Below are 21,916 nucleotides of genomic sequence, written 5' to 3' on the forward strand. Positions count from 1 at the left end.
GCAAGAGGGTCTGAGAAATTAGAGTAAGTTTAGAAATAATGTCCTGCTTTAAAACATTTCAGAACCTCTGTCCTAAACTAAGGATTGGATTGACCTGAACTCTGTGAATTGTTTGATTAAAATGCAGGAAGCCTGGCCCCTCAGCAGGACACTCATAGCACCAAATCTTCAAGCTTCTTAATATCTTTCCCTGGGGATTGGAAACTTCTGAAATGTGATATGAAGAACCCCTGTATCTCCCCAACTGTCTGGCAGATTTCTCTCACCAAATCTTCAGTTCCCCTCAGTAGACTGAGTTGCCCTACAGAAGCGTGTGTATATTCTTTGTCATAAAAGGCTAAACTGTCCAACCCTATGTTTAGATATTTAGTTTAGGCTTTTTCTCAGCTCAGGAAGTCTGCTGGAAATACAGGAGCTGCCCAGTTTTTTAAAAACCCTTGAGAAATGTCACTTGAGGCAAATAAAGCCAAACCCTCTGGCTACTGATCCAGACCTTAGAAAGAACAAGTTACAAAAGACCTCTTTTCCCTCCAGATCATCTGTTTTATTTTCTCTCTCAGCTGATGCTGGCCAGTCAGAAAGTGAGCAGAGCAGCCAATCACCTAAGCTGGTCTCTCCAGGGAAGATTACCACTTGAATTCCCTGACTCTCTTTTACAAGCAGCATTTTAAAAAAGCCTGCTTTTCTTTGCAGTCTGTCGCCCATAACAGCTACATTAAGAACATAAGAAGAGCTCTGCTGGATCAGACCAGTGGTCCATCTAGTTCAGCATCCTGTCTCACACAGCGGCCAACCAGTACCTCTGGAGGGCCAACAACAGGGCATAGAGGCCAAGACCTTCCCTGATGTTGCCTCCTGGCTCTGGGATTCAGAGGTTTAGTGCCTCTAAATGTGGAGGTTCCCATAGTCACCACCAATGCTCCCTCTAAGCTGTGGAGTCTTGTGAGCAAAAATTCTACTTTGTGAGCTGTTGGCATTAAAAGTTGCGAGAGAGCCATTTGGCTGCTGCATAAATTAGTTTGCTCTGGAGCCATCTTTCCTGAGCTAAGACAAAAATGTGTGAGCTAGAGGCTAAAAAACTGTGAGCTAGCTCACACTAATTCAGCTTAGAGGGAACACTGGTCACCACGGCAAGTGGCCACTGATAGACATATTCTCCATGAATCTATCTAATCCACTTTAAAGTTGTTTATTCCTGTGGCCATCACTACATCCCCAGGAAGTGAATTTTGTATCAGATTCTTTATTCCAAGGCATTCTCATTCTAGAGGATGTGGTACATAGTTGGGTGGATTTCCCTCTGCCTGCTGCCCTGCACAAAGAGCAAAACTTTGCAAATGACTCCTCTGCAGTAACTTTTTATAACAGGCAACATCTTTCTACAAGACAAATTGATTAATGTGTTGGAAATCTCCTTGTCGGAGAACCCAAGAAATGTTGGTTAGTCCTTTCCTGTAGATAAGTAGAGAGTGTGGTGTCCTGGCTAAAGTTGTCTTGCAGCTGCCAGTGACTTTAATTGTTGTCCTTCCTTCCTTAGATGTTACCTAGTTCCACTGCCCTCTTTTCATCGTACAAGGGTATACACAATGTTCCCAGAGGTGGGTGACAGTGAGGGTGAGGAGCTACCCACCTTTTCTTTTCTAAAGAAGCAGCTACCTCTGAGAGATGAAGTCGTTGTCCTCTCCAGCTCGGATTCTGAGGACTCATCCACTCTGTCTCCTGCATGGAAAAAGGCCTGTAGTGGACAAGATTCAGCCGAAGCAGCTATTCAGCTGAAAAAAATGTCAGAACTCAGCAGTGAAAGTGAAGAGGATGAGGACCTGATGCCCTTGGCTGAAAGGCTCAGGAAGAACCTCTTGAACGCCAAGCCTTCTACAGCTGGGGCTTCATTTACTAGAATCCAGGAGCCAAGAAGCCAAGACTTGGTTGGGCACAAGAGCCTACACTCAAATGATGAGCAAGTAGCCACTGATTGCTGGCAGCAGTCACAACCCAGAGCACCAGACGTTTGGAGGAGAGCTGTACCGAATACTTGGGAGTTGTCAGACAGCGACCAGGAAGAGGCTTCCAGAGTTCCCAAGAAACAATCTGTGAACCAGCTTTCAGTTTGTCTCTCTCAGTGCTCAGAAGAAAATGGAAGCCACCAAATAGCTGAGATGAACCCGAAGTCCTTCCCTGTTCAGACAAAAACAAAACACAGCCAGGAGGAACTTGACAAAGCTTACCAGGCCGCCATACAGAAGAGAAAAGATCAAGAAACTCGGAAGAGGCTGCAGGAGCAGGAAAGGGAGAGGAAGAAGGCTCTTGCCAATCTGCGGAAGGCTCAGAGACCGGAAGAGTGTCTGAAACGCATTCAAATAGTGCTGGATCCAGGTATTGCCCTTTCATTCCTAGCTCTGTTAGGAGTTAATCTTTTACCCTCCCTACGGATCCCTGACCTCTATCCCCACTTTAGGTCTTTTACAGGTAGAAGGTGGTGGACAGGTGCTTACCACTCTGCAGTCCATGGACTGTAGCTACATCATTGCGAATCAAGCAGTTCCCTGCAGTATTACCTGGAGAAGGAAAACTGGACTAACTCAAGTAGGGAAGCAAACATCTCCCCCCCCTTACCCCCCATTTCTAGCAAATGGCTATGTTGGCACAGGCTGTTGACTGTCAGTGGTATTTCTTTGGTGACTTTGTTGTTCTGACAGATCTTAATAAACATGTAGTTGAAGGTTTTCTTCTTTTAATCCCTGCAACACGTGCACGAAGTGGTACATTCCTTTCCCAGCAATATTTTCTGTGTTACCCGAGCAAATATTTCAAGAGTTATCTCCCTCATCACTAAAGCTTGTTGTAAGTTGTGGGCCTATACCCAACAATATAAACAATTAAGCTGTGATGCACCTTGTGGGAAATTTTCTGAGGATTCCTCCAGAATAGAATTCCGGCACTGAAGATTTCAGTAGTTTGTAATAGTTCTCCGGACCCCTATTACTCTCGGATCCCCATCTTCATCCAAGATTGCTCACTAATTCACCCTCTTTGGAAACAATCTGAATTTAATTCCAAAGTGAAGCCAATTCCATAGTCATTGAGTTGGGTGTTGTTTGTAGTCTAGCTTTGCTGCATATAATTTGATGAACAGCTTTATTCTGTAGTTACCATCATGTAAGTTTAATTAATATGTTGCATAGTAGTGGGATACATTCTATGAAGAATGTGGCTTTCTTTGCTAGACCAATTTCAGAGGGTAGCTGTTTTGGTCTGTAGTAAACGCGTTGGATTCGAGCTCAGCAGCACCTTAGAGACCAACAAGGGTTTCAGGGGATGACCTTTCGAGAGTAAGAGCTCCCTCTGTCAGATTCCTGCTTGTGTCTGACGACAGGAGCTTTGGCTCTCAAAAGCTCCTACCTTGAAAATCTTAATGGTCTCTAAGGCGCTACTGGAATTGAATCTATTTGTTAGACCAAATGCACAGTAGTTCTGCAGTATTTGCAGTGGAGTTCCCCCCCCCCCCCGATAATTGCCATTATATTTATTTATTTCCTTTACTTGTAGCCTGACTTCCTCACTGAGACATGAGGCAGATTACAGTATGTAAAAACAATGCACTCAGGAAAAAGATGTCCCATACAAATCTGACAGGACTAGGATCACAAAATCAAAAAAAAAAAAAAACCCAATGCAAACAAAACCTGGTATAAGGTATGGCACATCACAAACAATGTAGAGAATGGAATTATTCTATGTATTTTCTTTGTCTTCGACTCTCCTCTGGTCTTAAGTCTGTGGTGTTTGTGTCCGAAGGCTGAAGATGACAACTGGAAAGAAGAACCCGACATCCTTGTTCTCGTGCTCCTAGAAGACTTTGTCTCCATGATCCAAAACGATAAGCTGGTGAGGTCACTTCTAGTTGCTGTTCAGTTAGCTAGTGACAAGATTTATGGTGGCTTTTGGCAAAAAAAAGGCCAAATGCTGAAAAACTGCAGAGGTCTATTGTGACAGTCCTGGAAGCAGGTTCACAGATTGTAAATGCTTTGTTTCGTTGGGGAAGGTTTGCTAGTTCATGAATCGGCAGAGATGATTTTATAACCATATGGATTTGGTTGGAGGTTATGGGTTTTTGCCTTGGTCCAAAAAAGTATAGCTTCTCCTTTTTTAAATAGGTTAGCATGGAAGGATCTAGTGTGACTCTGCAGAACTTTGTGGCTGATGTCAAGAAGAAAATCCCTGGGAAAACTCTGGCAATGGCTGTAGTTGAACTAGAAAAATACTTCAGGTTAGAATTGTTCGTTGCAGAGATGTTTGGATTTTGTTTTTTCTTTTCCTGAATTGGTTTGGAACTAAGGTACTGTTTTTGTAGAGGTGGGTAATTTTTTCTTGCTTTAGGATTCACTCAGCTGTCATCTGAATTCCTGGCAGACTCTACTCTTTACCTCACGTTGTGTCATGGGGGCACCATGTTTGACAGCAAATCTTTGGCATATAAAAATCTGTTTTGTATATTTGCATCATTTAGCAGGCCTAAATTCTCTGGCTAAGATGGGCTGGGGGAAAAGGCAAAAATAAATCAACAGTTCAGAGACAAGACCCAAGAATGAAGAATTAAAAGACTGACTCATTTTCTCCCCTCATTGTATCTAAGTAGCATTGTATTTCAAGACAAAGTATGCTATCAAAGCAGAGCTGGTTGACCCCAACTTCATTGTGTATATGCTGTTTTGGGACCAGTTTTAGAATGGATATGTTGTGGTTGGTAAAGTTGTTTTCTGTGGTAATTATTGCTCATCTCGAGTATGAAATGGTGCAACCTGCTATCACCACAGGTGCTGCCTGTGGAGTAGTGAAGCACAGGATGAGAGAGACATTTGTCACTTTTCCTCACAGGCAGCAGCTCTCACTTGCCCATTCTTCAGGGAAGACAAAGACACGACGAGGAGTGGAGGAGGGGGCTGGAAACGCCTCCTTTCCCCTGCCTCATGGGAAGGGGCTTCAGACAGCGCGCAACATGGTTCTACCAGGCCACATGCAGGCCATCTGTTGTGCACTCATGCTGCAGACATATACAACATATTTTCAAGTGTATGTTTGGAAGTGAATAATTTTGTCCACAATTAACATGCTATAATGTGTATGAAGATAATCGTTCAGGGCTTTCCATTTTAGAAACTTTAATGCTATCTATATATGCCACTGCCCTTATTTATGGCCATGTGAGATAGTTTCTGTCCAAGGTACACAATTCCTTTTCTTTACTACACAATCTGTGTTGACTATTTTCAACTTTTTTTCCTTACCACTCAGATAGCCCAGACCAAGAGATATGTGCTTAAGATAGAATAGGGTGTACTTTGCAGCACTTTCCGCCTCTAGAATTGGCTATGTTTGTATTTTTTTATTGTAGAAAGTTAAGGCATGTATCCTTTTACATTTCATAAATATTCAAAATAGTACAGTGTTATATGCCAAGTAAGTTATAAATGATGGGTTTTATGTTTAAAGCAGTTCAAGAAATTCCACTTTCGTAAAAAAAGCAAAACCTCAGGCTTCAAAATTTCTAGAAATTTTACGCCTTTAGCCTAAGTGAAAGAAGTCCTTCCCATTGTTGTATAAAAAAAGGTTTATTGTACAAACCCAGAGCATATATCCTGGGAAGAAATTCAAAACTGGCAGTACTCTAACTCAAAACTCAGTTTCTTTCTGTCATGGCTGTGTGCTTACTGAGGTGGTCAAACTTGTCTGAGAGCTTGTTTGCAGTTCTGCCACTCATTTTACTCCTGCTGCCCCTTTTCTGGAATAACTGACTATTGATTTAAGTTTTTGTCTTCTTAGTTCTCACAAGCAGAAGCAACAAAAGAGACTGCAGCGAGCCCTACCAAACAGCAGTGAGGTACAGGGACAGGGAAAACAAAGGAATCGGAAAGGGAAGACCATTCCAGCCCCAGAGTTATCCAGAGTGGATGTGGAAGAAGTGAGTTTGGAACAGTAGGCATGTGTTTTTTACAGGACATCTCTTCAATACAGTTAAGTCGTCTCCTGCAAAGAACTTCTTCAGGGAATTATACCCTTCAGCTGCCAGACATTTGACCTCAGTCTTCTGCGTGGGTTGGTAGGTACAGTTGTGCCATGGCTGGAGCACACAGCAAAACACAAAGGCTGAAGAAACCAGCCACATTGTGGGTCACAGCTGATTTACGTATTTAGGAATTATATAATCACAGAGTTGGAAGGGGCCAATACAGGCCATCTAGTCCCACCCCCTGCTCAATGCAGGATCAGCCTAGAGCATCCCTGACTAGTGTTTGTCCAGCTGCTGCTTAAAGACTGCCAGTGAGGAGGAGGAGATGCATAGGCTGCCAAGATGGCTAACAAAGTACAGAAATAAATAATAAAAGCATAAGACATAAAATCATTTTTAAAAGGAATAAAATTGGTGATTTTTTTTTTAAAAGGCCACAGGACATAAACAACAACATGTCATTTACTCAGATAAAAGCAGTAATAAAATAGCAATAACCATAAAAACAATATGTAGACTATAAAACAACTAGATGAAAAAGATGGGACAAAACGTCTATTGCGTCTTTCTTTAGAAATTTATACTCTGCGTTTTACCCGAAGAGGGATCTAAAGTGGCTTATAACATCATTCTTCCTCCTCCATTTTATCCTCACACAAACCTGTGAGGCAGGATAGGCTGAGCAAGAGTGGCTGGCCGAGAGTCAACTGGCAAGCTTCCATTGGCAGTGGAGATTCAAACCTGGGTGTCAGATCCTCTGCCACTCTAACCACTATAGCAAATTGTTTCTCTATTAAAAGCCTGGATAGAGAGAAATGATCAGGCCTGGTGCCTAAATGACAGTATGGAGAGGCCAAATGGGCCTTCTGGGGGGGAAGGCATTCCAAAGGGGGAGGCAGTCCTTCAAATGCAGAAGTATTATGACTGAGAGTATTGTAAGTCAGATTGGCAGACAGTTTGGTTGAAGACTGGAGAACCAGCCTTGAAAAGCAGCTTGACTGTCTTAGATTCTACATTTTTAGCTGTTGTACATATGTAAGCCGCCCTGAGCCTGCCTCGGCTGGGAGGGCAGGGTATAAATTGAATAAAATAAATAAATACACCTTCTCACAGGAGGTGTCCTTTTCTAAGGTGAGGGGAATGGTTAAGATTGTGTACTGTACCAAAGTGGTGACTTGGGTAGTAGTATCGTCCCATATTCCAAAGGTAGGCTGCTTTGCTCACCATTTAGTCTTTCCATTTGCAGGCTTTAGTGGGGCTACAGCTTTCCACGGGCATCCAGGTTCGAATCCTCGAGAGCTGGAAGGAGTTTGCTGATTTTGTCAGCATGTTCACCAAGGCTGTAGCTGAAGCACCATTCAAGTGAGTGAGGAAATAAAGACGCCTATTTCTCAGGGCGTTTCCTGGGGATATGTCAGCAGCCTGAATTTAAGGGGATGCTGCTGGAGATGCAACCATCAACCTCCAGTGCAAGGCCTTTCACTTAAATCTGAAATATTCATTATTGAAGTGGGGCCTCAGTGGAGGTCTCTGGGGAGGCCTGAGGTAAAGTCCTCTGTGCAGCAGTTCTCCATTGGTACCATCTTCAGTTTGCTACTGCTGCCACCTTAGGCCTAGTTAGGCCTAGACATCACCGAAGAAGCTTGTGTGGACCCCTGCCAAGACCTCTTACATTCTCCTACCTTTTCTCCCAGCTCATCTGAAAACATCAAGACCTCCTCCTATTTCACTCACTTCCTGGCTTCTGCCTGAACTGGCTCCATCTTTAGATAGCATCACATGTTACAGAAAGGCTGGCTTCCTGCGTTTGTAGGGCAGGTTGACTGTGTCGTCTTTGTAATTCTTGAGGAGCACGTTTCCAAAACATACCTGAGAGTTGCAATTGGCTGGGGATCTTGAATGTATTTTCTGCTTTCAGGCATTCAAATGCTATAGGAAAGACAGTTGCCTGATGGTAGACCCTCAGAGTGCTGCTTCTACTGCACCACTCCTTGAACCGGGTTATCGCACTCAGTCTGAATTTCTTGTGTTTAAAATGCATTGTTTGTATTGGAATTTCCTTTCCATGCTCATTAGATTGCATTTCTCCTTTGTACCTTTTACAGAAGAGAACGGGATAAACCCAGCTTTTCCTTCTGCTTGGAGGGTGACTGGATTGGAGGTAGAAAGGTAGACTGCTCTGGAAAAGGTCTGCTGCAAGTTTGGAAGAGACAGCTTCAGCAGTTTAACCGGGTCAGTTTAGAGATGGCTAATGCCATCGTGACCAAATACCCTTCTCCACTGCTCCTTGTACAGGTACGTTATTCTCCTGCAACAAGAATGGCTGTATTTCATGTGCAGACATGGAATCTCAATGTTTATGCCATGTTTACATGTTGAAATTCTCATTCTTTTTTAAAACATCCAGCAAAGTCCACAAGCCACATAGGGAATCCAATTCTGGGAAGAAAAACAAATCAATGCATATTTGTCTAATTTGTAGAGCTTCTGTAGTGTGGAATATTCATAGTCCTGAACAAATATAACTAGGGGTCATTTGGGACCGGAGCACTACTCATTCTACCCATTTTCAAAAGGTTTTCAAAAAAGAAATACCCTCAAAGATTTAGCTCCATAAAATCCATGTCCTGCTCTAAGTTGCTGTTACCTGTCAGGTCTTGAAGAACTCACTCCTAACACACTCTTGGCAGTGATTTGTTGAGAGGTAAAGAGGTTTCAAGCATAGATGAATCTGTGTCAGAACTGACCCCTTGGCACCAGTTCCCCAATTATACATAATTCAAACAATCCCCTCCTAGTGACCAAACCAATCACACCCAGATATCCAGCCTGCCAAAATCTACGGTGCACCATCAGTCCTCCTCCAACACCTGCAAATCTATAGTTACATTATCTAGCAGTGTTTGGTACCAGCACCTGGTATTCAAGGTCAAGCACACATACTTCCTAGCAAAGAGAGCCAGTTTGGTGTAGTGGTTAAGTGCACGGACTCTAATCTGGGAGAACCGGGTTTGATTCCCCACTCCTCCACTGCTATGTTGGACTTGATTCTCACCAACAGGAAAGAACTAGTTCACAAGGTGAAAGTAGCTGGCACACTGGGTAGTATTGACAATGTAATTTTGGAATTTACAGTCTTGGGGAAGGAAAAAGCTATATGTACTTCAGAAAAGCAAATTTTAACAAACTTAAAGTTATGCTGGGTAGAATCCCATGGTCAGAAATACATAAGGAGAAGGGAGTTCAAGAGGGATGGGAGTTTCTTAAAAGTGAAATACTGAAGGTACAATCACAAACGGTTCCTATGAGAAGAAAAAATGGGAGGAGCTTAAAGAAACCAAGGTGGTTCCATAAACAGCTTTCTAAAGATTGGAGAAATAAAGACTCATTTAGGAAACGGAAGGAGGGCCTTATAACCAAGGATGAATATAAACAAATAACCAATGCTTGTAGGGGGAGTGTTAGAAAAGCTAAATCTCAGTATGAGCTTAGGTTAGCAATAGATGCTAAAAACAACAAAATAGGATTCTTTTGTTATGTTCAAAGTAAGAAAAAGAGCAAGGACATGGTGGGCCCACTGTGGGAACAGGAAAGTGAAATTGTAACAGGTGATGAAGAGAGGGACGAACTGCTCAGTTCCTACTTTCTCTCAGTCTTCTCTTGTGAGGGAAACGGTGCTCAACATGTCAAAAACATGAGAACATAAGAGACGCCAATGTTGGATCAGGCCAATGGCCCATCCAGTCCAACACTGTCACACAGTGGCCAAAAATACCAGGTGCCATCAGGAGGTTCAGCATCATTTGCCCCATACTGAGAGTTCCTATCTATACCTTGTGGCTAATAGCCACTGATGAACCTCTGCTCCATATGTTTATCCAATTCCCTCTTGAAGCTGTCCATACTTGTATTCGCCACCACCTCCTGTGGCAGTGAATTCCATGTGTTAATCACTCTTTGGGTGAAGAAGTACTTCCTTTTATCTGTTCTAACCTGACTGCTCAGCAATTTCATTGAGTGCCCACAAGTTCTTGTATTGTGAGAAAGGGAGAAAAGTACTTCTTTCTCTACCTGCTCTATCCCATGCATAATCTTATAAACTTTGATCATGTCATCCCAAGCTGTCGTTTCTCCAAGCTAAAACAAAACACATAATGAGGGGAGTTGCAGCCTAGGTTCAGCAAAGGGGTGGTACATAAACAACTAGTTCAGGGGTGTAAAGCATAAGGCCCAGGGGCCAGAACCGGCCCATCCAAGGCTGTTATACGGCCCACGAGCAACTAGTGCAAGGGAGGGAATGGAAGACTGCTTGAGGGGAGTGGGTGGAGCCACTCTGATTGTGGCTTCAGCATGGTGGAACAACCTCATCTGCAGCAGTCAAACAATGTGGGAGCATCTGCCCATTGCTGCACTGCTCACTCTCCAGTCTGCCCATATGGGTTTTCCTTTGCATCCTCCTCCCAGCCCATGGGAATTTGCAGTGATGATACACCAACTCGGAAACAGCTGCTCTCTTTTATGCAGTTTCTATCTAAGGTACCTGGCATTGTTTTATGGCCCACATGGCCCGGTCCAACAAAGTGACATTTATGTCAGATCCGGCTCTCATAACAAATCAGTTCTACATCTCTGACCTAGTTTCTTTAAACGAAACTAAGTCCTCAGGGCCAGATGAATTGCATTCAAGGGTACTAAAAGAACTCTCGAATGTAATTTCTGAGCCTTTGTCCGTTATTTTTGAGAATTCTTGGAGAACAGGTGAAGTGTCGGAAAATTGGAGGCGAGCAAATGTTGTCCTCATCTTCAAGAAGGGGGAAAAAGGAGGATCCGGGCAACTACTGACCCGTCAGCTTGACATCTACACCTGGAAAAGTTTTAGAACAAATCATCTGTCAGTCAGTCCTTGAGCATTTAGAAAGGATAGCTGTGATTACTGAGAGCCAGCATGGGTTTCTCAAGAACATGTCATATCAGACTAACATTATGTCTTTTTTCAAGAAAGTTACTACCTTGCTGGATCAGGGGAATGCTGTAGACATAGTTTATCTTGATTTCAGTAAGGCTTTTGATAAGGTTCCACATAATATTCTTTTTGACAAGTTGGTAAAATGTGGTTTGGATCCTACTACTGTTAGATGGATCTGTAACTGGTTGACAAATCACACCCAACGAATGCTTGTTAATGGTTCCTCATCCTCTTGGAGAGGAGTGACAAGTGGAGTGCCTCAGGGATCTGTCCTGGGACCTGTTTTGTTCAACATCTTTATCAATGATTTGGATGAAGGAGTAGAGGGAATGCTTATTAAATTTGCAGATGACACTAAATTGGGAGGGGTAGCAAATATGGTAGAAGACAGTCAGGATACAGGATCATCTTGACAGGCTGGAGAACTGGGGTAAAACAAATAAAATAAATTTCACTGGGGATAAATGTAAAGTTCTGCATTTAGGTAAGAAAAATCAAATGCATAATTATAGGATGGCGGAAACTTGTCATGGCAGTAGTATGTGTGAAAAGGATCTAAGGGTCTTAGTAAAGTCAGCAGTATGAGATGTGGTAGGTAAAAAGGCAAATGCGATTTTGAGCTGTATCAACAGAAGTATAGTGTCCAGGTCATACGTAGCGATGGTATTGCTTTACTCTGCTCTGGTTAGACCACACCTAAAGTATTGTGTTCAGTTTTGGGCACCACAATTTAAAGATATAAACAAGCTGGAACGTGTCCAGAGGAGGGTAACAAAGATGGTGAGGGGGGGTCTGGAGACCAAGTCCTTTGAGGAAAGGTTGAAGGAGCTGGGTATGTTTAGCCTGGAGAGGAGAGGACTGAGAGGTGATATGATAACTATCTTCAAATACTTGAAGGGCTGTCATATAGAGGATGGTGCAGAGTTGTTTTCTGTTGCCCCAGGAGGTTGGATCAGAACCAACAGGTTGAAATTAAATCAAAAGAGTTTTCAGCTAGACATTAGGAAGAACTTACTGACAGAGCAGTTCCTCAGTGGAACAGGCTTCCTTGGGCGTTGGTGGGCTCTCCTTCTTTGGAGGTTTTCAAACAGAGGCTAGATGGCCATCTGACAGCAATGCTGATTCTGTGAACTTAGGCAGATCACAAGAAGGGAGGGCAGGAAGGGTTGCATCAGTGCTTAGTTCTCATGGCCCTTTCTTACAAGCTCAGGGAAATACCAATTGCCACTTTGGGGTCAGGAAGTAATTTTCTCTAGGCCAGTTTGGCCGGGGATCCTGGAGGGGCTTTTTTGCCATCTCCTGGGCATGGAGCAGGTGTCACTGGGGCATTGTGCAGGGGGTTGGACTAGGTGACCCTGGAGGTCCCTTCCAACTGTATGATTCTATAGTTTATTTAATTACTCATGCACTATAATAGTTAGGAATGCATTCCTAATATCAGACTAAACTTCCTTCAGCTGTACAACCCACCCCCCAGCAGCTGTTTACTGCTGTCTCATGGGTGGAAAGTAGAAAAATAAATCTCTGGCTATGAGTGATAAGTAAACAAATAGACTGGTCTAGGGTGCATGTTTACAGTTAGAAGTAGTGGTTTCCGCATCACAACAATGATGCATTGTGGTTACCTATTTGGGAAAACATGAGAATTCAAAGTCAACCTGACCATTGCTACAGAATACGTTATACTATTTTAGTGATCCAGTCTTGATCTGTGTTACATTTAGGCCTACAACACCACCACTTCTGAACAGGAGCGACAGAAGCTTCTTGCAGAGATACCTGTACGCCGTGGTGATGGTGTGACTGCCACTACAAGACGGGTTGGTCTGGAGCTCTCCAAACGGATTTACTTACAGATGACTTCCCATAATCCTGACCTTTCACTGGATGAACCAAAAATATAGATTGAAGCAGACTCTCTGTTCAAACTATTCATTTTATTATGGGGGGGAGCATTAAACATTTTTGAAAACATAAAAGTTTCTCAGAGCCTGGAAAGGAGAAATGACCCTGCCTACAGAAGTCTTCTCAGCCAACAATCCCAAATCTGTCTTCGTCCACTGCAGCTAATTGAAAACGTTTACTTTCATTTGTGAGATATGGTGGCAGTCTGGCAAATAAACTTTTTAAAAAGCAACTGTTATCCCAAACTGCTATATAACCCATGAGCAGTAAATGGCTATCATGCACAGTGTTAACCTCAAAGCAGAATAGTGGAAGTTAAAGCTGTCTGTGAATAAGTCTGACTTCATATATTGTTATTTCAACGTAGAGCTGCCCATCCACCAAACTGGAACAATATTCTCCTTTCATTCCATAGGTTATAGAAGACCTTAAACTCTACATTCTTGTTTGCAAGAGCCCAACCTATAATCCGTTCATATTGAATGATAGGTTTGATTATACTTCAAAGAACAATGGATTATGGAATTTGGGTAATGTCAGACTCGGGCCTCGTTTGCCATATGTTTTCTTAACTGTCTGTCTTTGATGTCTGTAAGCTCACTGCCTTCTTAGTCTGGCTGGGAATTGGGGAGTGTATGTGTGGAATTGCTTTGCTGAGAGTCACACTGGCTTGTAACTGTGTCCATGTGAGGCCTCCCTTTGCTGGGACGTATGTATGCTTGACCTTGAGTACCAGGCACTGGTAGCAGACACTGCTAGGTAATGTAACCGTAGATTTGCAGGTGTTGAAAGAGGGCTGATGGTGCACCGTAGATTTTGGCAAGCTGGATGTCTGGGTATGATTGGTTTGGTCGCTGGGGAGGGATTGTTTGAATTATGTATAATAGGGGAACTGGTGCCAAGGGGTTCAGTTCTGACACAGATTCATCTATGCTTGAAACCTCTTTACCTCTCAATAAAGAAATCCCTGCCAAGAGAGTGTTGTTGGGAGTGAGTTCCTTCAAGACCTGACATAGTGTCAGAACTGCATTTCCCTCAAACCATAGCACCGCAACCGCCATCAGCAACAGAGGGGAGGAAGGGGAAGCTAAGCCCCCTCTGAAATCACCTGAACCCAAAGAGGGCCCCGCTAACCTTGCAGAGGGGCCTAAGGAAAATGATGTGAAATGGAAACAGCCATGGCTTGAGAGAGGACAGTGGGAAGCCCCGGACTCGGCTACCCCTTCCATGGGGGCCAATGGCTTCTGGTGATGGTGATCAGAAAGGGACCGTCATCGGATTTTGGGAATCTTCTGCAATGATCCCGAGCGCTCAATGGTTGCAAGAGCAGAAGTGGAAAGATGCCATCTGTAAGAGATGGAGATCGAATATGTCCCACCAGAGCTGCAGGCAGAGATCACAGAGTTGTACAGGGACACCCAGGCCACCCTGGGTGGCTTGGTGGACGTCATCCGGGATGTGCTGCAGCAGGAGCTCCGCAGCTTGCGGTTGCAGGCAGGAGGTGATGACGCTCAGACTGCCCCCCTCTGGGGAGTGAGACCCCTCCAGAACCACATCCTCCACACCCTGGTCCAGGGGCCCCCAGAGACGCTCTCAAAGCCACGTTCAACGGGACTCCAGGGAAGCTGGCATTTTTTGTGCTCTAGGTCTGGAAGTTCCTGAGGGAGTGGGGCCACACTTTTGCCTCAGATGAGTACCAAGTGGATTACCTGGGCTCACAGCGGACTGGTTTGTGGGACTGTACAACGTGGGGGGGCCAGAAGACCCGCTGGAGCAAGCCAGGACCTGACTCTGGGGACTGAAGCAAGGCAGCCAGTCTGTCAGGGAGTTCTCTGACGAATTCAAGATGTATGCGGCCAAATAGCAAGGGTGCCTGGAGGAAGTGCTCATCGAATTCTACACACCATCCTGGACAAAGCCCTGACCCAAGACAACCCTGTAACCCTAAACGGCTAAATCCACATGGCCTGTGAGGCGGAGAACCGCTGCAACCTTCTAAAGATGTACCACCCCAAGCCCTGGCAAAGGCACTGAATGGGGAGCCGAAGGGCAGCGAGGTCAACTCCAGGGGTTTGGGAGCAGAGGATGTGGCATGGGTTGTGCCTGAAGTGTGGAACCCCTGGGCACTTTGCCGCCAATTGCCCGGGCAAGAGGAGCCCCAGTGGAGTGAAGAAAGAGGAACGCAAGGGACCGGAGAAGAGGACTAAACCACCCGGGAGTCATCCCAAGCAGCTGAGAGCCCTCCATTCGGGAGGGAGAAAGGATTTGGAAAGCATCTCATCCAGTGAGGAAGAGCTACAACAGCCAGTGGGAAAAGGCTGGGACCTTCTGTGAAGGGCACTAAATGGCAGGTCTGAAATTCTCCCACACCAGAATCGGTGAGATCCTCTTCCCTCCTATTTTACGTGACTGTGGCCAGTCCCCCCCTGCATATCCACATTTGGGTGTGCTCTCTTATTGACTCAGGGTGTACCCGAGACCTAATCAGCCTGGCTTTGGTGATAGTATTGGGGGCCAAGCTGCAAGAGTTGGAGGAGCCCCTGGTTTTCTTCCAGATGGACGGGGTACCCATGCACCGCACAGCTCACCTACCAGTGGGAGTGGAATCCCATTGGAAGTTGAGGCCTTTCATTGTGAACCCTTCAGGTAAGTTCCCAATGGTACTGGGGAGCCCCTGGCTCAGATCTCACAACCCCTTTATCCAGTGGAGCTTAGGAACCCTGTGGTTTCTGGACCTCCGCTGCCAGGCGCATTCCTGGAACTCAGAGTGGGGGGGAGATCCGCAACTGGTGCTGGAGCAGGTATGCCTGGCCAGAGAGGAGCTAAGTCAAATCCCCCTGGAATACAGGAACTTGTCCAAGGTATTCAAGGAGGGGGAGGGGGACAAACTCCCCCCTCATAGGAACACTGACTGTGCTATTAAGATCTTGCCTGGCCACAAAATTCCCAAGGGGAAGCTGTATTCTATGAGCCCAGCCAGAAAGGAAAAGCTGTGAAAGTTCATTGATAAGAATTTGGCCCAGAGGTTCATCTGACTGACGGCCTCACCATTTGCCGCCCTTGTACTATTCCGCAAGGAGGAAGGGGGGTTGAGACTGTGTACCAACTACTGGGGTCTGAATGCTGTGTCAATGTCCAATGCCTACCCCCTCCCATTGATAAAAGATTTGTTGGCGGAGACCGCTCAGAGCTGCATCTTCACTGAGCCCGCTTTGCGGGGAGGGCGGGGTATAAATTTGATAATAAATAAATAAGTTAGATTTGAGGGATGCCCATATCCCACCCTGAGCCTGCTCTGGGATATAAATTAAATAAATAAATACCTTTGAGTACGCAGCCAGGAGCGGGACAAACATAAAACTGCTTTCAATACCCTGCTTGGACCATTCGAATACCTGGTAATGCCATTTGGGCTAGCAGGGGCCTCTGGAGTGTTCATGAACTTGATTAATAAAGTGTTACATAAATAGTTGTTCAAGGGGGTCCTGGTTTATCTGGATATTTTGATTTATATGAAATACAAGGACTCACACACGCAGGTGGTCAGAGAAGTACTGAAAGCCCTCTATCAGAACTGGTTGTTTGTAAAGTTGTTCAAGTGTGAGTTCCATAAAGAAGAGTTGGACTTCCTGGAGTACCGAATCTCTGGGAAAGGACTGAGCATGGACCCCCACAAAAGCAAAGATGTATTAGGGTGGGGCCCCCCTCAGACGAGGAGACAATTACATGCATTCCTCAGGTTCGCCAATTTCCACTGCCCCTTCATCCCAAATTTTGCCCAGGTAGCCCTACCCCTCACAGACTTGTTGAAAACAAAAGGGAAGGGGTTGGAGTCTAAAAAATCATGTTGTAAAGTTACAGTGGACCCCGGAGCAGTGTTCCCTCTGACCTGAGTTAGTGTGAGCTAGCTCACAGTTTTTTAGCCTCCAGCTCACTCATTTTGTCTTAGCTTAGGAAGGATGCCTCCAGAGCAAACTAATTCATGCAGTAGCCAAATCACTAGCTCACAACTTTAAATGCCAGTAGCTCACAAAGTAGAATTTGTGCTCACAAGATTCCACAGTTTAGAGGGAGCATTGCCCCAGAGCAGGGGTTATTTTGTAGAAAAAGAGCTAAGGGAACTCATTAGCATAACTCATTAGCATATGCCACACCCCCTGACATCACCGGAAGTGTGTCATAAGGCCACACACCCCGCCCCCAACGGTCCCGGCCGCCGGCGCTGGCCTTGCAGCTCCACTGCCGAGCCCCATGAGGGGCCCGGCGGTGGACCTGCAAGGCCGGCAGGAGTGCAAGGAAGCCCCGCGAAGGCCCTCCCTGGACCCAGGCAGGCAGGGGTGGGGAGAGGCAGGGAGGAAGCAACTTACCCTCCCTCTTCTCTTGCCTCCTCCTGGCTGAATGAGGGCTGGAAGCGGGGCGGCTGGAAGCAGGGGGCAGGGCTTCGTCATGTGCCCCGCCCCCCCGTACCTCACCTGGGGGAACTGCGATCCTCCGCGATCCCCCCCGAAATGACCTCTGGATCCAACCATTCCATACACGGAATGCAGAGTTTTCCTGTGTGCCTCTTTATCCCTGCAGCCCCTTCCAACCCCTGTGGACTGGAAGGCTGGAGTAAGGACAAGGAAGTGAAAACACTCTCTCTCTCCTCTCGCGTAGCTCCACTGGAGAAAGAGGTTGATTTCATCCCCTTGTCCATCCTCACTCCAACCCAGCAACCCTCAGTGTGTTCCTCCACCTGGACCACACAGCCTTAGGAATGATCTTTCTGGGGGCCAGAAGGGGCTGCAGGAACACAGAGCATCACAGGGAAACTCAGATGTGGAGGGTTGCATGCATGGATGGCTGGACAGATCAAAATGCATGGAACCAACAAGAGTGAGGGGCCCGGCGGTGGACCTGCAAGGCCAGCGGGAATGCAAGGAAGCCCCGCGAAGGCCCTCCCTGGCCCCAGGCAGGCAGGGGTGGGGAGAGGCAGGGAGGAAGCAACTTACCCTCCCTCTTCTCCTGCCTCCTCCTGGCTGAATGAGGGCCGGAAGCGGGGCGGCCTGAAGCAGGGGGCGGGGCTTCGTCATGTGCCCCCCCCCCGAAATGACCTCTGCCCCAGAGTACTAACAGGCTTTCAATGGATTAAAGGCTCTGTTCACCTCTGAACCAATCTTAGCCCACCCAGACAAAAATAAACCCTTTGTGGTGCAGATGGACACATCAGATGTGGCAAGGGGGGGGGGGGCGATACCGCAACAGGGGGGGGATGGGAAACTGCACCCCCTTGCCTATGTGTTGAGGAAATTCTCTGACACCAAGAGGAATTGGGTGGTTTGGGACAAAGAGGCCGCTGCCATTAAATTGGTCCTGACTATTTGGAGATATTGGTTGGAAGAGGCCTGGGTGCCATTTGAGGTCTGGACTGACCATAAAAATCTGGAGGCTTTATGCACCCCCAGCGCCTCAATGCTAAATCAGTTATGTTGGGCAGCATTTTTCTCAAAGTTTCAGTTTCCACTTATGTACCTTCCAGGGAAGTCTAATTTTCTTGCTGACACACTCCCGCGCCTCCCACAACATGCCAGTCAGAGGAAAGAAGTCATTGACTCTACGTTCACCCCCACTCAAATGGGGGGGGGTGCTTACCCACCATTGGGCAAAGAAGGAGGGGGCCCTCAATCCTGAACCTTGGGTGGAAAAATTTAAAGTGGCCTTCAGTGAAGCCGACAAAGAGGATGTGGAAAAGGAGGGCACTCTGCCACAAGGAGGGAATGGGTGCTGGTATTGCCAGCATATGTTGTTTGTGCCATGTTTCCTTCAAGGGGAAATTTTGAAACCGGGACATGACGATAAACTGGCTGGCCATTATGGGTATTTAAAGACTTTACACCTCATACAGAGACAGTTTTGGTGGCTGTGGGCTGACATCTCCCAGTATGTAGCCTCTTGCTAAGTGTGCCTAATGGGGAAAAGATGGGCTGGAAAAACTCCTGGTTAGTTGCAGGTTTTGAAACCCCCAAGAGGCCTTGGGCAGTCATTTCTATGGACTTCATAACGGATCTTCCACCCAGCAAGGGGAGAACAGTTACTTGGGTAGTGTTTGACCTTTTCTTGAAGCAAGCCCATTTCATCCCTTACAAGCAATTACCCTCCGCCAAAAAACTGGCCCAATTGTTTATGCACCATATTGTGAGACTGCATTCAGTGCCCAGGAAAATCATCTCGGACAGGGGGTCCCAGTTCATGGCAGCATTCTGGAAGGAATTGTTAAAGCTCCTTGGGGTAGAGCAAGGACTCAGTAGTGCTTACCACTCAGAGACAGATGGCCAAACTGAGCAAACCAATCAAGTACTGGAGCAATTCTTGAGATGTTTCATTAACTATCAACAGGATAACTGGCTGGACTTGCTCCCCTATTCGGAATATAGCTACTATAACTCTATTCATAGTTTCAGGGTGGTACATGGGTATGAGGGAGCCCCTCTCCCTACAATTGGGGTGGAACCCACTGGGCCCGGAGACTTACAGACCTGGTGGTCAGAGTTGGCCCAACAGTGGACTCTTATTCAACAGGGTTTGGCCAAGGCAAAAGAGGATTACAAAGCCCAAAAGGATAAAACCAGAGCACCTGAGTGGGACCTTAACCCTGGGGACTTGGTGTACATCTCCACATGCCCCCAAGGGCACTACAGTCGGGGACGCAACATCTGTTGGTGACGCCAGGCCCCAAGAAGGCCAGGCTGGCTATTACTAGGGCCAAAGCCTTTTTGGTGGCGGCTCCTACCTGGTGGAACAAGCTCCCGGAGATCAGGGCCCTGCGGAACCTTGCACAGTTCCGCAGGGCCTGCAAGATGGAGCTCTTCCACCAGGCTTTCAAGTAGGAGCCGCCACTGCCACCACCACCAATGAACTTGGAAACAGCGGGGTATTGGAATGGCCCATGATGATCAAACTGCGGCACTATGGCCCTGCAGACACCACTGAGTTTAAGATCTGACTAAGTATCCTCCGGCTACCATCCCTAAAATGGAAGATCATCATTTGTAACCATCTTGAAGCACTTTATTTGTATATATTGTAATTGTGTGTTTTATCTTGTTTTATATATCGGCACGCGTGCCTTGTTGTTAGCCGCCCTGAGCCCGCTTGGCGGGGAGGACAGCCTATAAATTGAATGAGAAATAAAAGAAATAAAAAACCTGAGGGGGTTACAGCCTGGGAAAAAACTGGGATGGAAGCAATGCTCCCTCTAAGCTGTGTGAAGTCATGTGAGCAAAAATTGTACTTTATGAGCTACTGGCATTAAATTTGGTTACTGCATAAATTAGTTTGCTCTGGAGCCATCTTTCCTGAGCTAAGACAAAGATGTGTGAGTTGGAGGCTAAAAAACTCTGAGCTAGCTCACACTAACTCAGCTTAGAGGGAACACTGGATGGAAGTATGTTGGGCCCTTTAAGGTGGTTATCAATAAATTGGCTGTGGAATTGGACTTGCCAAAGAACGTATGAAACATTCATCCCATTTTCCATTTCAGTCTGCTGAAGAAGGATCCTGGACCCTCAAGAGGGAGATCTCGGCCTCCGGCTCCACCTCCCCTGATGGTGGATGGGGAACTCCACCAAGTGGTGGAAGAGGTTTTAGACTCTAAGATAAAATGGGGCCACCTCTACTATCTCATCAAGTGACAAGACTTTGACCCTAGTCATGATGAATGGGTCCGAAGTGATCATGTCAAAGCCCTGAGATTAGCTCAAGTGTTCCATAAAGCTCATCCTCACAAACTTGGGGGGTGAAGGACCTTTGGGGGGGGCAGAATGTCAAACTCAGGCCTCGTTTGCCATATGTTTTCTTAACTGCCTTTGATGTCTATAAGCTCACTGCCTTGTCTTACTCTGGCTGGGAATTGGGGTGTGTGTGTGGAATTGCTTTGCTGAGAGTTGCACTGGCTTGTAACTGCATCCATGCGGGGCCTCCCTTTGAAGAAGAAGAGAAGAGATTGGATTTATACCCCGCCCTTCACTTGGAGTCTCAGAGCGGCTTACAAACTCCTTTCCCTTCCCCTCCCCACAACAGACACCCTGTGAGGTGGGTGGGGCTGAGAGAACTCTGACACAAACTGCTCTTTTCCAAGTACAGCTGTGCCAGAGCTTGTGACTGACCCAAGGTCACATCAGCAGGTGCAAGTGGAGTGGGGAATCAAACCCGGTTCTCCCAGATTAGAGTCCGCACACTTAACCACTATACCAGACTGGCTCTCTTTGCTAGGAAGTATCCGTGCATGACCTTGAATACCAGGTGCTGGTACCAGACACTGCTAGATAATGTAACTGTAGATTTGCAGGTGTTGGAGGAGGACTGATGGTGCACCGTAGATTTTGGCAGGCTGGATATCTGGGTGTGATTGGTTTGGTCACTAGGAGGGGATTGTTTGAATTATGTATAATTGGGGAACTGGTGCCAAGGGGTCAGTTCTGACACAGATTCATCTATGCTTGAAACCTCTTTACCTCTCAACAAATCACTGCCAAGAGTGTGTTGGGAGTGAGTTCTTCAAGACCTGACAGGTAACAGCAACTTAAGAGCAGTACGTGGATTTTATGGAGCTAAATCTTTGAGGGTATTTCTTTTCTGAAGACCTTTTGAAAATGGGTATACAGTGGCTTAATATAACACAAATATCAGTGTCTCCCTTATGCTGCATTCTTGTTATCTATCTCCTTGGATTTTTACCTTGTTCAAATCCTATGCATGTTTACCCTGAGATCTCACTAAGTTCAATAGGATTTCCATCCTAGTTAAGTCTGTTTCGAGGGAAATTCAGAATCATAGAGTTGGAAGGGGCCATACAGACCATTTAGTCCAATCCCCTGCCCAATACAGAACCAGCCTAAGGCATCTCTGACAAATATTCATCCAGCTTTCTATCTTTGATAGCTAAAACTGTAAAGTAATTAGACAAGTTTGACTGAGATAGCTGCCTGCACAAGTTGGTTTTCCTAGCTTGTTTGATGTTTGAACAATAAGATTTATGATTCATACACCAAGCTTATGAG

General features: G+C 46.0%; 1 protein-coding gene across 1 annotated transcript; it reads left to right on the forward strand.

Moving 5' to 3' along the window:
- The first annotated feature begins 1,586 nt into the window (after nt 1–1,586).
- EME1 (essential meiotic structure-specific endonuclease 1) lies at nt 1,587–13,844 on the forward strand. The gene is made up of 8 exons (XM_015410756.1): nt 1,587–2,373; nt 2,456–2,583; nt 3,796–3,885; nt 4,155–4,267; nt 5,821–5,959; nt 7,254–7,369; nt 8,113–8,302; nt 12,698–13,844. The coding sequence occupies exons 1-8, from the start codon at nt 1,587–1,589 to the stop codon at nt 12,875–12,877; spliced, it is 1,743 nt and encodes a 580-aa protein (XP_015266242.1). The 3' UTR covers nt 12,878–13,844.
- The last annotated feature ends 8,072 nt before the right edge of the window (nt 13,845–21,916 follow it).

The sequence above is a fragment of the Gekko japonicus genome, unplaced genomic scaffold, assembly GCF_001447785.1.
Source record: "Gekko japonicus isolate JY-2015 unplaced genomic scaffold, Gekko_japonicus_V1.1 scaffold15, whole genome shotgun sequence".
Taxonomy (NCBI): Eukaryota; Metazoa; Chordata; class Lepidosauria; order Squamata; family Gekkonidae; genus Gekko; species Gekko japonicus.